Source organism: Lingula anatina, chromosome 1, assembly GCF_051362555.1.
Source record: "Lingula anatina isolate TDL-2025a chromosome 1, LinAna3.0, whole genome shotgun sequence".
In the NCBI taxonomy this organism is placed as follows: domain Eukaryota; kingdom Metazoa; phylum Brachiopoda; class Lingulata; order Lingulida; family Lingulidae; genus Lingula; species Lingula anatina.
The window spans coordinates 6,799,384-6,817,242 of record NC_141767.1 but is presented as its reverse complement, the minus strand read 5'-3'; the positions used below and the strand labels follow the sequence as shown (position 1 = coordinate 6,817,242).

At 36.7% G+C, this 17,859-nt stretch overlaps 5 protein-coding genes across 6 annotated transcripts; 3 read left to right on the top strand and 2 right to left on the bottom strand.

Moving 5' to 3' along the window:
- The first annotated feature begins 17 nt into the window (after positions 1 to 17).
- LOC106174335 (transmembrane protein 138) lies at positions 18 to 2,774 on the top strand. Of its 2 annotated transcripts, none has more exons than XM_087007742.1 (5): positions 18 to 171; positions 554 to 710; positions 1,348 to 1,519; positions 1,768 to 1,843; positions 2,059 to 2,774. In XM_087007742.1, exons 2-5 carry the CDS (start codon positions 661 to 663, stop codon positions 2,166 to 2,168), a joined length of 408 nt encoding a protein of 135 aa, XP_086863868.1. In that variant the 5' UTR covers positions 18 to 171; positions 554 to 660; the 3' UTR covers positions 2,169 to 2,774. The 2 variants fall into 2 exon arrangements, with proteins under 2 accessions (XP_086863868.1, XP_086863861.1); XM_087007735.1 differs by having other exon boundaries at positions 19 to 171; positions 554 to 785.
- A 1,749-nt stretch (positions 2,775 to 4,523) lies between these two features.
- On the bottom strand, positions 4,524 to 8,117 carry LOC147763885 (histone H2A-like). The gene has a single exon (XM_087007781.1). The coding sequence runs from the start codon at positions 4,800 to 4,802 to the stop codon at positions 4,572 to 4,574; it is 231 nt and encodes a 76-aa protein (XP_086863907.1). The 5' UTR covers positions 4,803 to 8,117; the 3' UTR covers positions 4,524 to 4,571.
- Positions 8,118 to 11,668: 3,551 nt separating this feature from the next.
- On the top strand, positions 11,669 to 12,425 carry LOC106177893 (histone H3). Its single transcript, XM_013560833.2, has one exon. It carries the CDS (start codon positions 11,869 to 11,871, stop codon positions 12,277 to 12,279), a length of 411 nt encoding a protein of 136 aa, XP_013416287.2. The 5' UTR covers positions 11,669 to 11,868; the 3' UTR covers positions 12,280 to 12,425.
- A 1,927-nt stretch (positions 12,426 to 14,352) lies between these two features.
- Positions 14,353 to 15,302, bottom strand: LOC147763884 (histone H2A). Its single transcript, XM_087007755.1, has one exon. The coding sequence runs from the start codon at positions 14,776 to 14,778 to the stop codon at positions 14,401 to 14,403; it is 378 nt and encodes a 125-aa protein (XP_086863881.1). The 5' UTR covers positions 14,779 to 15,302; the 3' UTR covers positions 14,353 to 14,400.
- An 848-nt stretch (positions 15,303 to 16,150) lies between these two features.
- LOC106177743 (histone H2B, gonadal) lies at positions 16,151 to 16,680 on the top strand. Its single transcript, XM_087007761.1, has one exon. The coding sequence runs from the start codon at positions 16,264 to 16,266 to the stop codon at positions 16,630 to 16,632; it is 369 nt and encodes a 122-aa protein (XP_086863887.1). The 5' UTR covers positions 16,151 to 16,263; the 3' UTR covers positions 16,633 to 16,680.
- The last annotated feature ends 1,179 nt before the right edge of the window (positions 16,681 to 17,859 follow it).

The window sequence follows — 17,859 nt, the reverse complement described above, 5'->3', positions numbered from 1 at the left end:
CAACCATTACTCTATCTGTCTCATTTTAAACGGCACAATAAAGTCTGAAGGACTAAGAAGGTCATAAATTTTATGTCCCCAGTGCGTGATTCCAGGAGATAACACGAGAGGGGTTGTACTACTTCCGCCCTGCCCGCTTATTTACAAACAATACGAGAGAAAAATGTATTGGTAGGCATTAGATAGGAGTCGATAGAATTATTGTAATTTCTTTGGTATCTGTCTTTTGTAAAATATATTTATTTATGTGAAATGCTCTGCTTACAGTGGATGGAGGATAAATATACATTTACTTTTGACAGGACCTAGATTACTGTTAGTGTTGCACGGTCAACAAAACTAAAATCACATATGCATATGTAACGATTTTAGATACCACACCAATCTACCACAGTGCGAAATCGAATTTGATAAAATCGTCATAAATGCACAATTGAAGACTAAACTAATAGATCTAAATCTATACAGATATACGCAACGCATATGTATGGTTTAATTTAGAGAAAGAAAAAATTAAAATCCCATTAAGATGTTTATTCATTTTTAAACGTAGGTATGCCATCCTCATTACTTCCAATTCTTCACACGTGTGATGAGAAGAAGAGGACATAGAAGACTCCCAGAATTACTCGAGATAATGTGTCCTTAATTTGACAGAAGATGCAAGTCAGCCGTTACCGTCCAATCCTGTACCTCCAGTATTTTCTGTTGTTTGTGGATTTATTTCTCAACTCTTTTTCGGATTTACTTAGATTTGAGAATGTAATTTTGCTGGTTATATATGTGTAAGTGTTTATATTTTTAAGCCCATTTTTGATTCCAGTCTTGTAATCTATCATTACTATATTGAAGGAATATCCCCAACCCCTTTCAAAACAAAATTGATAATTTGGCTCCCACCTCTAACCCATGAGGAGGAAAGAAGACACAAACTGAAACCCTCGGGGGCATGTTCTTATATGTGTAATACAGCAAAATTACAATTTTACACCTTTGTTTTTTCTTTTTTAAAGGATTTGCTGTTGGGGTGTAAAAAAAATCTAAAAAATACCAGTTTCAGACATGACTGATATAACAATGTATTATTCATTTTGTTTATTTGGGTGGTTGTTTGTTTAATCATGAAAATCCAGATCAGAATAATGTTTTTTTACAATGTAACAAAATGGGATGCAATAAGGTAGCAAGTTAGTACTAGACTACTAGTATATCATAAGCAAATAAAGTACAGTGGTTTCTGGGCCAGTTGGTGATAAAATATTTTTTCTTTGCAATTTATGATAGTAGCATTTAGTATGTAGGATTACATGGTTACACATTGATTCTATTCCTTTTTTTTTCTTTCAGAATCCAAGATGTCTGCATAGTGTTTGCTGTTATAGTTGTTTTCCTGTTGTTCTTCAACACTTACATCTTCCAAGCTGGCCTGGTGGGTCTCTTGGTGAATAAATTCAAGAACACCATTATTGTCACTTTCATATACTTTGTGTTATGTCTAGCACTTCATATATGGGGAATGGTGAGTTTTTTATTATTTATTAATTTTTTTTTTTTTTGCTTCATTAATTTGAATTTCATTTAGTGCATGGCTTTGTAAATATTAGAATGTTGCTTATTCTAATATTGTAAATTGTTGCTGTAACAATCATATCATACAGCATGTAGAACAGATACATATTATTTGTGCATCTTGTAAGAACCATTTTTTTTTTTATATTGAATAATAGCATTGAATGTCTTGGTTAATCTTTTTTGGTATTATTTTAGACCCTTAGATGGGAAGACCCCAATGCTTACATTTGGAGCAGTGGTTTCATTGCTCTGTATGTGTTACAGAGAGTGGGTGAGTTGTTGAAATATATTTTTTTTAATTTTCATTATTATATATACATATTTTTTAGTGAATTATTCTGCTGTATGACTTCCTTTTAATTTTGACGTAATGATTATAGCTTTGCCCTTGATGCTCGAACAAATTAATGAGGTATTTTAAATTAACACCAGCCAATGAAAATGGAAAAAGGCATAAAAATGTTATAACATTTTTGTTAATTGCAGGTGCCGTGTTTTATTATTATTTTTACAAAAGGACAGCCTTAAGACTGGGTGATCCCAGGTTTTATCAAGACTCTGAATGGATTCGCAGGGAGTTTGAAAAGAGGAGGTAGCAGCAATACTAGATACTTATTATTATCATTATTATTAATTTTTTTTTTTTGGGGGGGGGGGGATAATTGTGACAGCCCAGATAGCATGCAATACTGAATCTTTGTTTGCTACACATTTTTTGATACTCTTTATGCTTTATGGCTGTAAAAAGTTGTTTTTACACACATTTGTCTGGATTAGAAAATGCATTCTGCGCGGTGTTTTGATGGACCAAGAAGAGTTGTCAGTTTAATCTTTGTCAAGATCATTTTTAAGTCTCATGTAATTTGTAAATGTGAACCTGCCAAGTTAAATATATTTTGCATATTTTGCTCGATTTTTGATTGTTTACATATTTTTATTAGCAGTGCATTTTATATGCTTATTATGTACTTAAAGTTTGGTTCATGTTTTAGCACTGAAGTATTTTAAGTCATTTTATTTATTACTCCATCTTTTTAGTGGGGGGAAATTCTGAGTGGTGTATTTTTAAGTCATGTATTCTTGAAACTAGATCATTCCTTTTGAGTGTCCACAACAAAACTGAAAAGCAGGCCACCTTATCTGTACAGTAAAAGCACTACATGAATAAATTGAATAAACTGATAATTTTTCCCAATTGTAAAGATAGTCATTACCATATTTTTTTGTAATATTGTAAGTATACTTAAGTATATATATATATATATATATATATATATATATATATATATATATATATATATGCAAAATCTACACCAACAGTTAACATCAAGGATTGTTTTAGCTTTCTTTCACCATCAGGGCCCCTTATGAAACTGGGCCCAGGTGCATTTATCACATCAAATATCATTTAATTTCAAAATAACACAGTCCTGTATTTGGATATAAAACAGCACATTGGCAGTTTGGTTCCTTCATAACATACATTTATATATTTGTTTAATAAAAAACTAATGAAATACATTTTGCTGTATTCAACATTCATTAGATTTGAAAAGAAAATCCAAAATCTGTGAATAAATAACTTTAATACAGTGCAGGGAATATGATTCTTCACATAAAATGTCCAAACTAACAAACTGTCCAAATTTCTAGTAATTTTATCAATTATATATTTATTTTATCGGATATGAGCTTTTTCCGTGGAAAGGTGGAGTTACAGTTTAAATATTTACAAAAACATCTTTACTTTATGCATAATTTACCATGATTGAATCACTACAAAATATAGGGAAAGCGATATAAAAATTTAAATTATTTAAATGACCCGGAACATACGTTACTGGTGCATATGTTACCATTTAGGGCTCCTTACATAATGTAATTTTAGACATAGTAAAAATTAAAAACTAAATTAAAATTGAGACAGTCGTGGATTTCTTTTGCCTTTGCGAAATAATGAAAAAGGATTTTATAAAATTCTTTCATGTAATAAGCTACCTAAAAGTAGCAGTACGTGTTTAAAACAGTTATCAAATTAAGCCATTTAGGGGCAGGCCCATATTATTTTACATACAACATGTATATTGAACCCTAAAACTGCTTTTCTGCAAGAAAATGATCACTTTTTTTGCAGTAAAGGGTAACTGTAAGTGTTAGTGTCAGAAAAAGGTAAAAGAAAAGCGGGCCATTTGTCTACCTTTTCCTATACAAATTAAATAAAAGACACCTAAAACATAATTTTCGTATCTTTATTAAAAAAAGACAAAAGATGGTCTTTTCATCAGAAATATTTATCAATATTGTAAAAAAAAAAGAAAAAGAAAAAAGAAAATAGACAGATCCCAATAAACAAATTAGAGCCTATAGATATGTATTTTTGTGCTTCTTAACTCCTGGGAAGACAATAAAATCCTCTGTTCTCTCACGCGTGCAAATAAATATATAAAATGAATGTGTATGTTTACAATACAGCAAAGCTTGGCTTGTACATGACACTGTGACAATTAGTTCAGCTGTCTGTCACCAGTGATTTAAGCTCTATTCCCATAGATTTTAGATCGATCTATCCCCGCGGGGAGTCTCACTAGATTACTTTCAGATAATCCGACTTAAATGTCCGTCCCGCCTACTACAAGCTGTAAGGAGGTAATTAACTTTCGTGTCCGCCCAGCTGACAGCTATTTAGCGTGAACCCCCAGGGAGTTAGGTCGATCTAAAGTAGGTCGATCTAATCTATGGAAATGGGGTGTTAGTCAAAGTTGATTTTGCAGATATCAATTATAAACTTTTTCACTCTTCTGGGTGATAAGGACCAATTCTTATTTATGGTTTCATATTCACGATATACGGAGAATAGTGGGATTAATTACGTCTAGCATTACGAGAAGGTATTTGGGATGTGAAAATTAATTCGTAATGAACTTCATTGGCGTAGCTTTTCTATGAATATGTGGTTGGTCCTGAAAAGGACCGTTTGTTGTAAATTTGCAAACAGCAATTTACTTGGCAGCTGCCTTGCTTTTCTTGGGGAGAAGGACAGCCTGGATGTTTGGCAGAACACCACCCTGGGCAATGGTGACGCCTCCAAGCAGCTTGTTCAATTCCTCGTCGTTGCAGACAGCCAGCTGCAAGTGACAGGGGACAATTCTTGATTTTTTGTTGTCACGGGCAGCATTCCCCGCCAACTCGAGGACCTCAGCAGCCAGATTGTTTGGTACCACAGGGGCCATGAAATAACTATAGGTACATGTGGTTTGGCATGACACAAAACAAGTGCTTCACATCCTCCTTCCAGTAACGTATTTTTTATTAATATTGTTAATGATATAACGAGCACGGTTTGACTGCCATGGTGAATACCTCATATAGGCATAGAAGTATGATATAGGCTCGTATTGTATTGTGCTTAATTGAGTATCAAAAGTGCCTTGATGTCAGACGATTGAAATCTTAGGACACCTTAATTGCTGTCAGCTTCTTGATTGCAATCAGATCATTGCTTTGACACCTCATTGAAGATAACGTCTTGTTTTGATAAATAAACTGCTGTCAAGAAGTTGAAAATAACAGCATACGCACGTTGTTTTCGTTTATGATGAGACCACTTTGGACTGTAGTCAAATAAGCTACTTTAGGTAGATTGTGATGAGCCAATTTGTATCTCAGTCCATCGTGCCACACACTGTCGAAAGCTTTTTCTACGTCCAGCAGGATGGTTCCTGTGGCCCACTTTTTCTGTATTGCTAGTTTTGCTGTCTCTACCAGTCTAAGGACGTTCTATTCCTTCTTTTTTCTCAAGGTACGCTCTTTGCTATTTGTTAAAGGCATTGGAAGCTTTTAGCGTATTTTTCAGTCTGGTGGCTAAGATTCTTTCAAGTAGTTTTCCCGAGACAACTTAGAAGACTGATTGGCCTGTAGTTAGTGGTTATTTTGAGGTTATTTCCTGGCTTCGGAAGCATGATGCCTGTAGCTTGCTTCCATTTTGTTGGAAAATATCCAATCGTCAAGCAGGCGTTAAAGATATTGCACAGTCTCATTTTCAGAGTGTGCGGTGTCATCTTGATGATGGCGTTTGTTATTTCATCTTCCCCTGGAGCGGTTTTCAGGACCCCACAAGTAATGGAAAGTCCCTCCTAAAAAGGAGAAGTACTTCAAATCCCCAAAACCAAGACCAATACTACTAGAAAACCTCCCCAGCAGCATTGCTGACAACCCTCTAGCCCTACGTAGAGTAGTAGGCAATGATGTTAAGATATTCAAAACAGTCAAGACAAAAAGAGGTCACACCCTCATCTTTGCCCAAGACGAAAAATCAGCTGAGAAAATTCTTCAGCTAAACGTTAATTCAGGGGCCCTGAAAGGGACAACAATAAGAAAAACATCAGAAAATAAAAACCGAGAAAACAAAGAAAACCTGTTCATTGTGATTAAAAATATATCACCAAAGGTCACTGACAAAGAAATTTCAGATGAACTAAAGCTTGCAGCTTTTCGCATGCACAGCAACCAAACTAATAAAGCTATACACAAAGTCAAGGTTAAATGCAATGACCAACAGCAGAAACAACAGTTTCTAAAAAATGGCATAACTCTAGCACACCAAAAATACTTTGCTCTAGATTACACACCAGCAAAATCAGATCTTACTCAGTGCTTCAAGTGCCAAAAATTTGGCCACCTTGCTAAACAGTGCGAATCACCTAAAGCCTGCAAAAACTGTGGTGGTGAGCACAACTATAAAGATTGCGTATCTGACAGCAAAAAATGTGTCAACTGTCAAGGAGCCCACCACTCATCATATAAAGGCTGCAAAGTCTTCCAAAAGGAAGCAATCGTTGAGCAAAAGAAACAATCAATAGAAGCAATAAAAAGTGCAAACCCAAAAAGTGTCAATGATGCCATCAAACTAGCCATCTGTCTGGCTAAAGCCCTCATGAAAATCACATCTAAAAGACTGAAAATTCAAATCAATGAAAGCGACATATGCAAAGACATTGCTGAAGCAGTCACTACAACTTATAAAGAAAAAATTGACGGCGAAATTATTCATAGCGTGGCTTTCAAGTAAGAAATAATAACAACAAAGAAAGCGAACTTCTAAGAAAACAATGATGACTCACATAATTCATATCAATATAAATGGCCTCAGAGCACACAAACAGCTCCTCGTAGAATACTTATCAGAACACAAACCAGAAGTGGTTCTCTTAAATGAGACCAAACTTAGTGAGAAATCAAAATATCCTTCAAAGGGTATGATATGACCAGAAAAGATAGAAACTCACGAGGAGGAGGCGTGGCCATTTTAGTAAAAAAAGGCCTACCTTGCCAAGACATAAAAACAGACAATCTGACAGCCGAAGTGCTGAGTATTGAGATCAGTATACAGAAATGTAAAACTGCTATTGTCGCAATATACAACCCTCCAAATACTAATCCAAGCAAAGAAGTATTCAGTTTCTTCACAACACAATATACCCAGTCTGTTCATGGGAGATCTTAACAGCAAGCACAGATACTTCGGGTGCAAAAAATTTAACGAGAATGGGCACATATTGTTTGACATAAGTGAAGATCTTGAGCTAACAATTCTCAATGACATGAACGCACATGTCCCCACTTGGTAGCACTGACATACTTGACATGGCTTTCGCAACGCAGCCCACTTTATCCAAAATCTCTGAATGCTACGTCGGCGAAGACGTAGGAAGTGATCATCTTCCTTTGCATGTGAAACTAACAAGCAACATAAACATCGCTAAAGAGACAGAGATACTGAAAAGATGCATCAGAAAACTTAACACGGTCGCCTTCGATAATGCAATAAATTACAACCTGAATGTCGCATCAATATCCACAAACATACACAACATAGATCAGGCGTGCGACAACGTTACAGACACATTAAGCAAAGCTCTAGACTTAGCATGTCCAAAAACACGGGTGCGTGAAAATGTTTGGAGGGTTAGCAACGAAACCCTCAAGCTAATCAAGCTAGAAAGAAAACTCAGAAGACTTAGCCAAAAGAAAGAGGGTAGTTTCTACAAAGTTATGTACAATTACATGACTAAGCGAGTAAAATCAGCCATCATCCAAGAAAAACAAGCATCCTGGGAAAACGCAACATCCAGTTTAATCAGCCAAAAAATGGACAAAAACTTTTGGCAAACATTCAAATCACTCACAGGCACAGGAAAAACAAAAAAAAGCGGTCGAGAAAAACAGGTGCTAAAAGAAGACGGCAGTCTGACCACTAACAATGATGAAAAGGCCAAAGCCTTCGCCACAACCCTTGGAAAAATCCACAACACACACGAAGGAAACATCTTCGATGATAATTTCAAAAAATGTGTGGAGAACTATGTGAATAAAAACAGCACACTGTTCAACCCCCTTCCCCATCCTACCATCGAAAGTGGAGACGAGCACGAGTCAGTGTCACCAATCTCCGTTGAAGAAATAGAGACGAACCTAAAGCAAACTAAGAACACCGCTCCAGGGGAAGATGAAATAACAAACGCCATCATCAAGATGACACCGCTTAATCGCCGAAGGTTGCCTCGTGTTATATACTCACCTATCCGACGCCAACGATCTTCAACACCAAATCTTAACTTGATTGGCCAAAACGACCACTTGTGCGTGTAGAGTGATATGATTGGGCAAATCGTAGAGTTCAAACACATTTCATCTATCTTGCAACTATGTTTTTCTTAGCAAAGAGAGATCACTTTAAGAACGTTACAGAAGTTGGATCTTAATTGGTGGGAATTAATTATTTTTATTTTGCCAATTTTCATTTCTTTCAGAAATCCACTAAACTTGGTGATACATGCAGAAATATGTCATTCCTTCACTCTGCCTCGGATTCAATGCTGCATATTTTAAGCGCACACGTGTAGTTATACATATTCAATGATTTTTTAATGAAAATACATCCAATGAGGTGCGCTCAAAATAGGACAGGAATTTGGGTCATCCAATCACCAAATAGACCGCTATATTACAAATCTCTGTAGCATATACCCCAAATCATATCAACATAAACAGTCTTAAAACCAAGAAACAACTCTTAGTTGAATATCTGGTAGAGCATAAACCTGACATCGTATGCATAAACGAGACAAAGTTGAGTGAGAAGACAAAAATATCTGTGAGCGGCTATCAGGTGTTGCGCAGGGACAGAGATGCGCATGGAGGCTGAGTGGCTATACTCGTTAAGAAAGATGTAAAGTTCCAAGCTATCAATACCAGCAACCTTAATGCTGAAATACTGGGGATAGAAACTACGATAAATCAAATAAAAACGGCTATAGTTTCACTGTATAACCCACCGCATACAACCCCAGACAAAGCAGTATTTAAGCACTTTACTGATCAATATCAAAATTGTCTATTTATAGGCGATTTTAACAGTAAGTACGCTTTCTTTGGTTGCAAGAAAACGAACAATAACGGAAACGTTCTCTTTGACATAACTGAGGAACTAGATCTGATAAATCTTAATGATAATGGCGAAACTACGCACATGGCCACTAATGGCAATACTGATACGCTGGACATGGCTTTTGTCACGACTCAACTTTACTCGAAAATAGCGGACTGTTATGTAGGTGAAGACGTCGGTAGCGACCATCTACCCCTACACGTTAAAATCATTCAGAATAACCGAATAGCAAGAGCACCAACTGTCTTACGGCGGAATACAAGAAAAATAAACCAACCACTGTTTGACCATCTAATTTCTGAAAATCTAAAAGGTGACGCAGTCACACCTACCACCACTGGAATAGACGAAGCTTGTGAGAATGTGACCGAGACACTAGTAAATGCACTTGAAACCGCATGCCCAAAGACAAAGGTACGAGAAAATGTATGGAGAGTAAGCGAGGACACCCTTAAGCTTATAAAACTGAAAAGAAAACTAAGACGCCTGGCTCAAAAGAAAGAAGGCCCTTTCTATAAAATCATGTACAACTATATGACAAAACGGGTCAAAGAAGCCATCAAAAAAGAAAAACAAAAAGCTTGGGAAACCGCTACCTCTATGCTAAATGAAAGAAAAATGGACAAAACCTTCTGGGACATGTTTAAGAGGCTAACTAGCACTGGCAAAGCTAAAGAAACATCTGAAAAGCCTGTACTCAAAGAAAATGGGCAACTTACAACAAACGATGCGGAGAAAGCAAATGCATTTGCAAATACCCTTGGCAAGATACATAACACCCACGAGGGGGTCATATTCGACGACGGTTTCAAAGCGGTGGTGGAAAAATACGTCGAAAAAAACAAAAACAATTTTAATCCCTTATCCAGCCCCACACTGGTAGAAGGGGACAATCACAAAATTCTAGATAAAATCACAATAGATGAACTAAACGGAAATCTGAAAAATACAAAAAACATGTTACCAGGTGACGACACAATAACAAACGGGATAATTAAAAAAGCGCCTGAATGTCTGAAAAACAAACTATGCGACATTTATAACAACTGTCTGCAGTTGGGATATTTCCCCACAATATGGAAAAAAGCAACTGGTATACTGATACCCAAACCTGAGAAAGATCACAAAGTAACAACGAATTACAGACCGATCAGCCTGCTAAGCTGCCTAGGCAAACTATTCGAGAGAATAATCACCACTAGAATAAAAGAAAATCTAGAAAATGACCAATTTTTCAATAAATGGCAAAGAGCGTACATGAGCAAAAAAGAAGGAATGGAGCATGTGCTCAGATTAGCTGAAAGTGCACAACTGGCAATGAACAAAGGCTGGGTTAAGGGCACTATGATGCTGGACGTGGAGAAGGCTTTCGACTCAGTTTGGCACGCTGGGTTAAGGTACAAACTAGCAAATAGTAACCTGCCAGTTAAGATTGTCCGCTTGCTGTCATCTTTTTTGAAAGACAGAAAGATCAAGGTCAGAATCAAAGGCGAGATATCCTTATATGTAAGTCTCAATGCTGGCACGCCTCAGGGGTCTGTAATCAGCCCGTTGCTATTCCTAATATATGTGAACGACCTACCAATAAACCCAAGATACAACACCGAGGTCTCTCAATTTGCAGACGATTTAGGCATGTGGACATCATGTAAAAACGTCAAAAGCATAGAAACTAGAGTGACGGGTGTGATGAAGGATCTCGAATTATGGTGCTCTCTATGGCGGATAAAACTAAACACCAAGAAAACACAATTAATCATCTTTTCAAAATCAAATGAACAACCCAAGCTTAACCTCACATTATTTGGCGACCGATTAGAAACATGTGAGGAAGTCACACTGCTGGGAATCACATTCGACAGAAAACTAGGTTTCAAAAAACACGTAGACAACACAGTGAAAAGAGCCAGGAAAAGAACTGGCCTTCTCATAAGACTCAGAGGAACAAACTGGGGGGCATCGAGTGCCTGCCTCCTCAAACTATATAAATCCTTCATTCGGCCCGTACTTGAGTACGGGGCAGTTATACTAGCTGGCATCAACAAGACAAGGCTCAAAGATCTGCAAAAAATCCAGAATAGAGCGCTACGAATAGCGCTCAAATTACCAACAAAAACTTCGATCGTAACGCTGCACAAGCTGGCCAACATTGAATATATATCAAGCAGACTATTTTTTCTGGGCACAAAAACAATTAGCAGGTTCGAAAATAGCCATCTATTCAAAGAACTTAAGCTAAAAAACATAATATTAAGCAAACCAGGCAAAAATACTACCCTTGACTTATATAAATAATGGTACAAATTGTGCATATGAAACGGTCTAACGGTAGCGACCCCGGTCTCCCGATGACCGGAGGAAGAAAGGAAAAATACAACCCTGAAAAGGGCAACCTCAGTCCACAAAATAAGGATAAACACATCTAGGCTCCCGATGACCAGAGACAAGGAAATGGAATGAGAAAACACGATAATACTATAAAGGCGGAGGAAAATAGGTATATAATATATGTATATTATATAATATATGTATATTATATATAAAAATATTTATATTGTAATAACAAACATCTGGAAAAAATTAACAAGCTGGAAGGGGCGGCCAGCGCGCAAACTTTAAAGAGACGGTCAAAAAAAAAATAAATAAAAAAATCCAAGCGAGACCAAAACCACGTACAGACAAACAATAGAGGCAGAAGACAATAAACACGTTTTGGGGATTGAAAGAAGCTCTTGTATTTTAATGCACGAGACTTCGTAACTTTCCCGTGTCGGCTTCGCCGACACAAACCTATACATCATCATATACCCCAAATCATTCAAGTCATTTGAAATCGAATTCGAACAACAATGGCTCGTACCAAGCAAACTGCACGTAAATCTACTGGTGGCAAGGCCCCAAGGAAGCAGCTGGCCACCAAGACCGCTCGTAAGAGCGCCCCCGCCACCGGTGGTGTGAAGAAACCTCACCGTTACAGGCCCGGTACCGTGGCTCTTCGTGAAATCCGTCGTTACCAGAAGAGCACAGAGCTTCTGATCCGCAAGCTCCCCTTCCAGCGCCTGGTCCGTGAAATCGCCCAGGACTTCAAAACAGACTTGAGATTCCAAAGCTCTGCTGTCATGGCCCTCCAGGAAGCTAGCGAGGCTTACTTGGTTGGTCTTTTCGAGGACACCAACCTGTGCGCCATCCACGCCAAGCGTGTGACCATCATGCCCAAGGATATCCAGCTGGCTCGCCGTATCCGCGGAGAGCGTGCTTAAATTCTGCTTTTACTCTCAACAAAACGGTCCTTTTCAGGACCACTACAAATCAGAAAAGCTAAACCATTAGTGCTGACGTACGTTGTCCACCCTGAATTGTCTTCGTATAATTTCTTCTGAAATAATTAAAGTTGATGAAAAGGAAATCAATAGTTGATAATGCATTTGAAAGAATTACTATTCACAATTAATTATCTCTATAATGAGTAGCAAATGCGCTATAATGAGTAGCAAAGAAGTCGGTTTTCTGGTTTGCAAAGGCATGCCAGTGTGCAGATCCTCGATTTTTAATTGTTTTACATATTTTCATTAGCAGTGCATTTTACATGCTTATTATATACTAAAATTTGGTTCAAGTTTTAGTACTGCAGTATTTTAGGTCATTTACTGTAATCACTCGATCTTTTCAGTGGGGGAAATTCTGAATTTTACAGATGCTGTACTTTTAAAGTCATGTATTCTTTCAAGAGAGGAGAAACATTCCTATTGGGTTTCGACAACAAAACTGAATGGCAGGCCATCTTATCTGTACAGCAAAAGCACCACAAAAATAAATTGAAAAAAAAAAAATGCAAAGTTTTCCCCGTTGAAAAGATCAAGTCATTACACCATTTTTTTTTTTTTTTTTTTTTTTTTTTTTTTTTTGTAATATTGTTGTACTCGTATTATAGGCAAAATCTCCACCAACCGTTAACATCAAGGATCGTCTTAACTTTTCTTTCAGGTGCATTTATCACATCAACTATCATCTAATTTCAAAATAACACAGTCCTGTATTTGGATATAAAACAGCACATTGGCAGTTTGGTTCCTTCATAACATGCATTTATATATTTGTTTAATAAAAAACTAATGAAATACATTTTGCTGTATTCAACATTCATTAGATTTGAAAAGAAATTCCAAAATCTGTGAATAAATAACTTTAATACAGTGCAGGGAATATGATTCTTCACATAAACTAACAAACTGTCCAAATTTCTAGTAATTTTATCAATTATATATTTATTTTATCGGATATGAGCTTTTTCCGTGGAAAGGTGGAGTTACAGTTTAAATATTTACAAAAACATATTTACATTATGCATAATATACCATGATTGAATCACTACAAAATATAGGGAAACCGATATAAAAATTAAAATTAAATGACCTGGAACATACGTTACTGGAGCATATATGTTACCATTTAGGGCTCCTTACATTATGTAACTTTAGACATAGTAAAAATTAAAAACTAAATTAAAATTGAGACAGTCGTGGATTTCTTTTGCCTTTGCGAAATAATGAAAAAGGATTTCATAAAATTCTTTCGTTTAATAAGCTACCTAAAAGTAGCAGTACGTGTTTAAAACAGTTATCAAATTAAGCCATTTAGGGGCAGGCCCATATCATTTTACATACAACATGTATATTGAGTGCTAAAACTGCTTTTCTGCAAGAAAATGATCACTCTTTTTGCAGTAAAGGGTAACTGTAAGTGTTAGTGTTAGAAAAAGGTAAAAGAAAAGCGGGCCATTTAAATTGTCTACCTTTTCCTATACAGAATTAAATAAAAGACACCTAAAACATAATTTTCGTACCTTTATTAAAAGAAGGAAAAAAGACAAAAGATGCTCTTTTCATCAGAAATATTTATCAATATTGTGAAAAAAAAAAAAAAAGAAAAAAGACAGATCCCATAAACAAATTAGAGCCTATAGATATGTTTTTTTGTGCTTCTTAACTCCTGGGAAGACAATAAAATCCTCTGTTCTCTCACGCGTGCAAATAAATATATAAAATGAATGTGTATGTTTACAATACAGCAAAGCTTGGCTTGTACATGACACTGTGACAATTAGTTTAGCTGTCTGTCACCAGTGATTAAGTCAAAGTTGATTTTGCAGATATCAATTATAAACTTGATTTTTCACTCTTCTGGGTGACAAGGACCAATTCTTATTTATGGTTTCATATTCACGATATACAGAGAATAGTGGGATTAATCGCGTCTAGCATTACGAGAGAGTATTTGGGATGTGAAAATTAATTCGTAATGAACTTCATTGGCGTAGCTTTTCTATGAATATGTGGTTGGTCCTGAAAAGGACCGTTTGTTGTAAATTTGCAAACAGCAATTTACTTGGCAGCTGCCTTGCTTTTCTTGGGGAGAAGGACAGCCTGGATGTTTGGCAGAACACCACCCTGGGCAATGGTGACGCCTCCAAGCAGCTTGTTCAATTCCTCGTCGTTGCGGACAGCCAGCTGCAAGTGACGGGGGACAATTCTTGATTTTTTGTTGTCACGGGCAGCATTCCCCGCCAACTCGAGGACCTCAGCAGCCAGATACTCCAGGACGGCTGCCAGGTACACTGGGGCACCGGCTCCAACACGCTGGGCATAGTTACCCTTGCGGAGCAGACGGTGGATTCTGCCTACTGGGAACTGAAGTCCAGCACGGGATGATCTGCTCTTCCCCTTTGCTCTTGCCTTTCCTCCCTTACCACGTCCAGACATCTTGTACGTTTTCTTATGATACGACAGTTGATCAAAGAATAGTAAAAGTTTGTTCAAAATAGGTATTTATAGCCATCGATGGGGATTCAGTGCTGCACGCAAATCTGTCCAATAAGACAGCATAGTCGAAATAACTGCCAATAGGTAAAGAGAGCGCTTAACTTGCCCTCGTTCTCACTGTGCAACATACGAGCCTCTAATTTGCATAACTCTACATAGATTGTTTGGTACCACAGGGGCCATGAAATAACTATAGGTACATGTGGTTTTGCATGATACAAAACAAGTGCTTCACATCCTCCTTCCAGAAACGTATTTTTATTAATATTGTTAATGATATAACGAGCACGGTTTGACTGCCATGGTGAATACCTCATATAGGCATAGAAGTATATGATATAGGCTCGTATTGTATTGTGCTTAATTGAGTATCAAAAGTGCCTTGATGTCAGACTTGATTGAAATCTTAGGACACCTTAATTGCTGTCAGCTTCTTGATTGCAATCAGATCATTGCTTTGACACCTCATTGAAGATAACGTCTTGTTAAATGATAAATAAACTGCTGTCAAGAAGTTGAAAATAACAGCATACGCACGTTGTTTTCGTTTATGATGAGACCACTTTGGACTGTAGACTAAGTGCTTTCATGAAGTCAATTTAATTTCAATTTATTTCAATTCAATTTATTTCTGTACTGGTACATAGATTGTCATGACCTTGTACAATATGAAATACAAATGATGATACAATACAGTTAGTGCATTACCATCTTTATATAATGAAGATAAGTACTAGTAAAATTACTCATAAAATATTCTATCTAAGCACACCAAGTACACCAGCTCCAAGTAAATCAGCAAGTCGGCGATTTACACAAACGGTCCTTTTCAGGACCAACCATATCTTTCCAGGAAAGCTATACCTATAAGACATATGCTACTTTCAATTGCCTCGGCTTCGACGCTGCATTTGTTGCGCGCTGGGAACTTCACCCAATCCGATTGTGAATTTCACAACGTGTAGCGCTGGATCCCCTTATTTGCATAACGCGTTGTATAAATACAAAACGCTCTCTTCTGCCAGTATTCTTTTTTTTTTATTTTTATTTTTATTTTTTTTTTTTGTATTTATTTATTTATTTTATTTTATTTTTTTTATTTCAACTTCCTCTTTTTTTTTTTTTTTAATTCTATTTTATTTTACTTATTTATTTTCCTATTTCATTTTTATTTTTCTGTATTATTATCATTTTATTTATTTATTTATTTATTTATTTATTTATTTATATTTTTTAAACTTATTAAGTTATTTATTTATTTATTTTCTCCTGCTACGTCCCTAAAGCAAAGCATGAGGGTTGAAAGAGGCCACTGTCGCAAGACTTTGGACCTCGTAACTTCCCTGCTCGGCTTCGCCGACCAACCATTATTCGGCGATTTTGCCAGTATTCAACGTTCAATTTGTACGGTAGAATACAAGTACCATGCCTCCCAAAGTGAGCTCCAAGGGCGCCAAGAAAGCCGGTAAGGCTAAGGCCGCACGTAGTGGTGACAAGAAGAGAAGGAGGAAGAGAAAGGAAAGCTACAGCATCTACATCTACAAAGTGATGAAACAGGTGCACCCTGACACCGGTATCTCCAGCAAAGCCATGAGCATCATGAACAGCTTTGTCAATGACATCTTTGAGCGTATTGCCGGTGAAGCTTCCCGCCTTGCCCACTACAACAAGCGTTCCACCATCACCAGCCGAGAGGTTCAGACTGCTGTCCGTCTCTTGCTGCCCGGTGAGCTTGCTAAGCACGCTGTCAGTGAGGGCACAAAGGCCGTCACCAAGTACACCAGCTCCAAGTAAATCAGCAAGTCGGTGATTTACACAAACGGTCCTTTTCAGGACCAACCATATCTTTCCAGGAAAGCTATACCAAATGTTATTATAAGACATACACGTGATAACAAACAAGAAATGTGCATGTTCACACACGCACAAGAATCCCTACACTCTGACATAGAAGAATTCGTTTTGCATTCTACAATCTTTTATTTACACAGTATAGCATTGTCTCTGCTCTCATTGTGGGCATGTTTCTCAACATCTAAACCAATAAGTAAATTATCAGCTGTTTGAAAAGTAGAGGCCTTGATGATCCCCGGCACACAATTGAATTTGAAAGACATAATATACGTAATCTACAGTAACAAGTGGAAATATTACTTAATTGTTATGTATTACACTGCTGATTAGCACACGCTTTCCTTTTTTTATTTTCACATACAATATGTTGACAAATGCATTTAAATTAGGTGAAATCACTGTGTATTCTGGAGTTTTTATTTGATTATTTGTTAGCAGCTACAGGACATTGGAGCTACTATGGTTTTAGTGGCAGATAAAATACTTTTGAAAAATTCTCTCTTAAAAATAAAGTGCCTTAAGCATGCACTTCAGCACAGTTGACAATATTATTATGAATAACATCTACAACAAGAAAGACAAATTTTAAAATCAATAAAAAGGAAATAATAGCTTTTTTTTTTTTTAAAGACAATTTTACCGTGATTTTCTTCCATTCTGTTTGTACTGAATAAGATATCAAAATTTCGTTATAGATTATTTCATGGGCTCTGTCAGTTTACTTAACTTTGCTAAGACAGAATTAGATTTCACAATAACAGCATTATCAATTAATTAATGATTGTTTAGTTGGTGAAAATTAAGTGAAATCTTGTCTCCTCTCCTTGAAATGGACCGTGTTTGATTGCTGCTTAATGATTGCATTGAACGATTTGTTAAACGAAATCAATTCTGTTATAAGGTAATCAATGGTTTTGTGAAGAATAGTAGTAGCTTAGAGGCTTGAAATCTCAGGATGTTCTCTTTTATGTTGAGTTTGTTTTGCGACAGGTAAGAGTCTACTTTTAATAGATAGATTCACCCTACCCAGGGCGATTTATTATCTGTTGTAAGTGGTTACCTTAGCACTTATTGCTGATGACGATCCATTGTACCCAGCTCAATTTGCTGACATAGCATGAAGCTGACTGGATTGGGATTAGGCCACCTTAAGCTCTAGATTTCGGT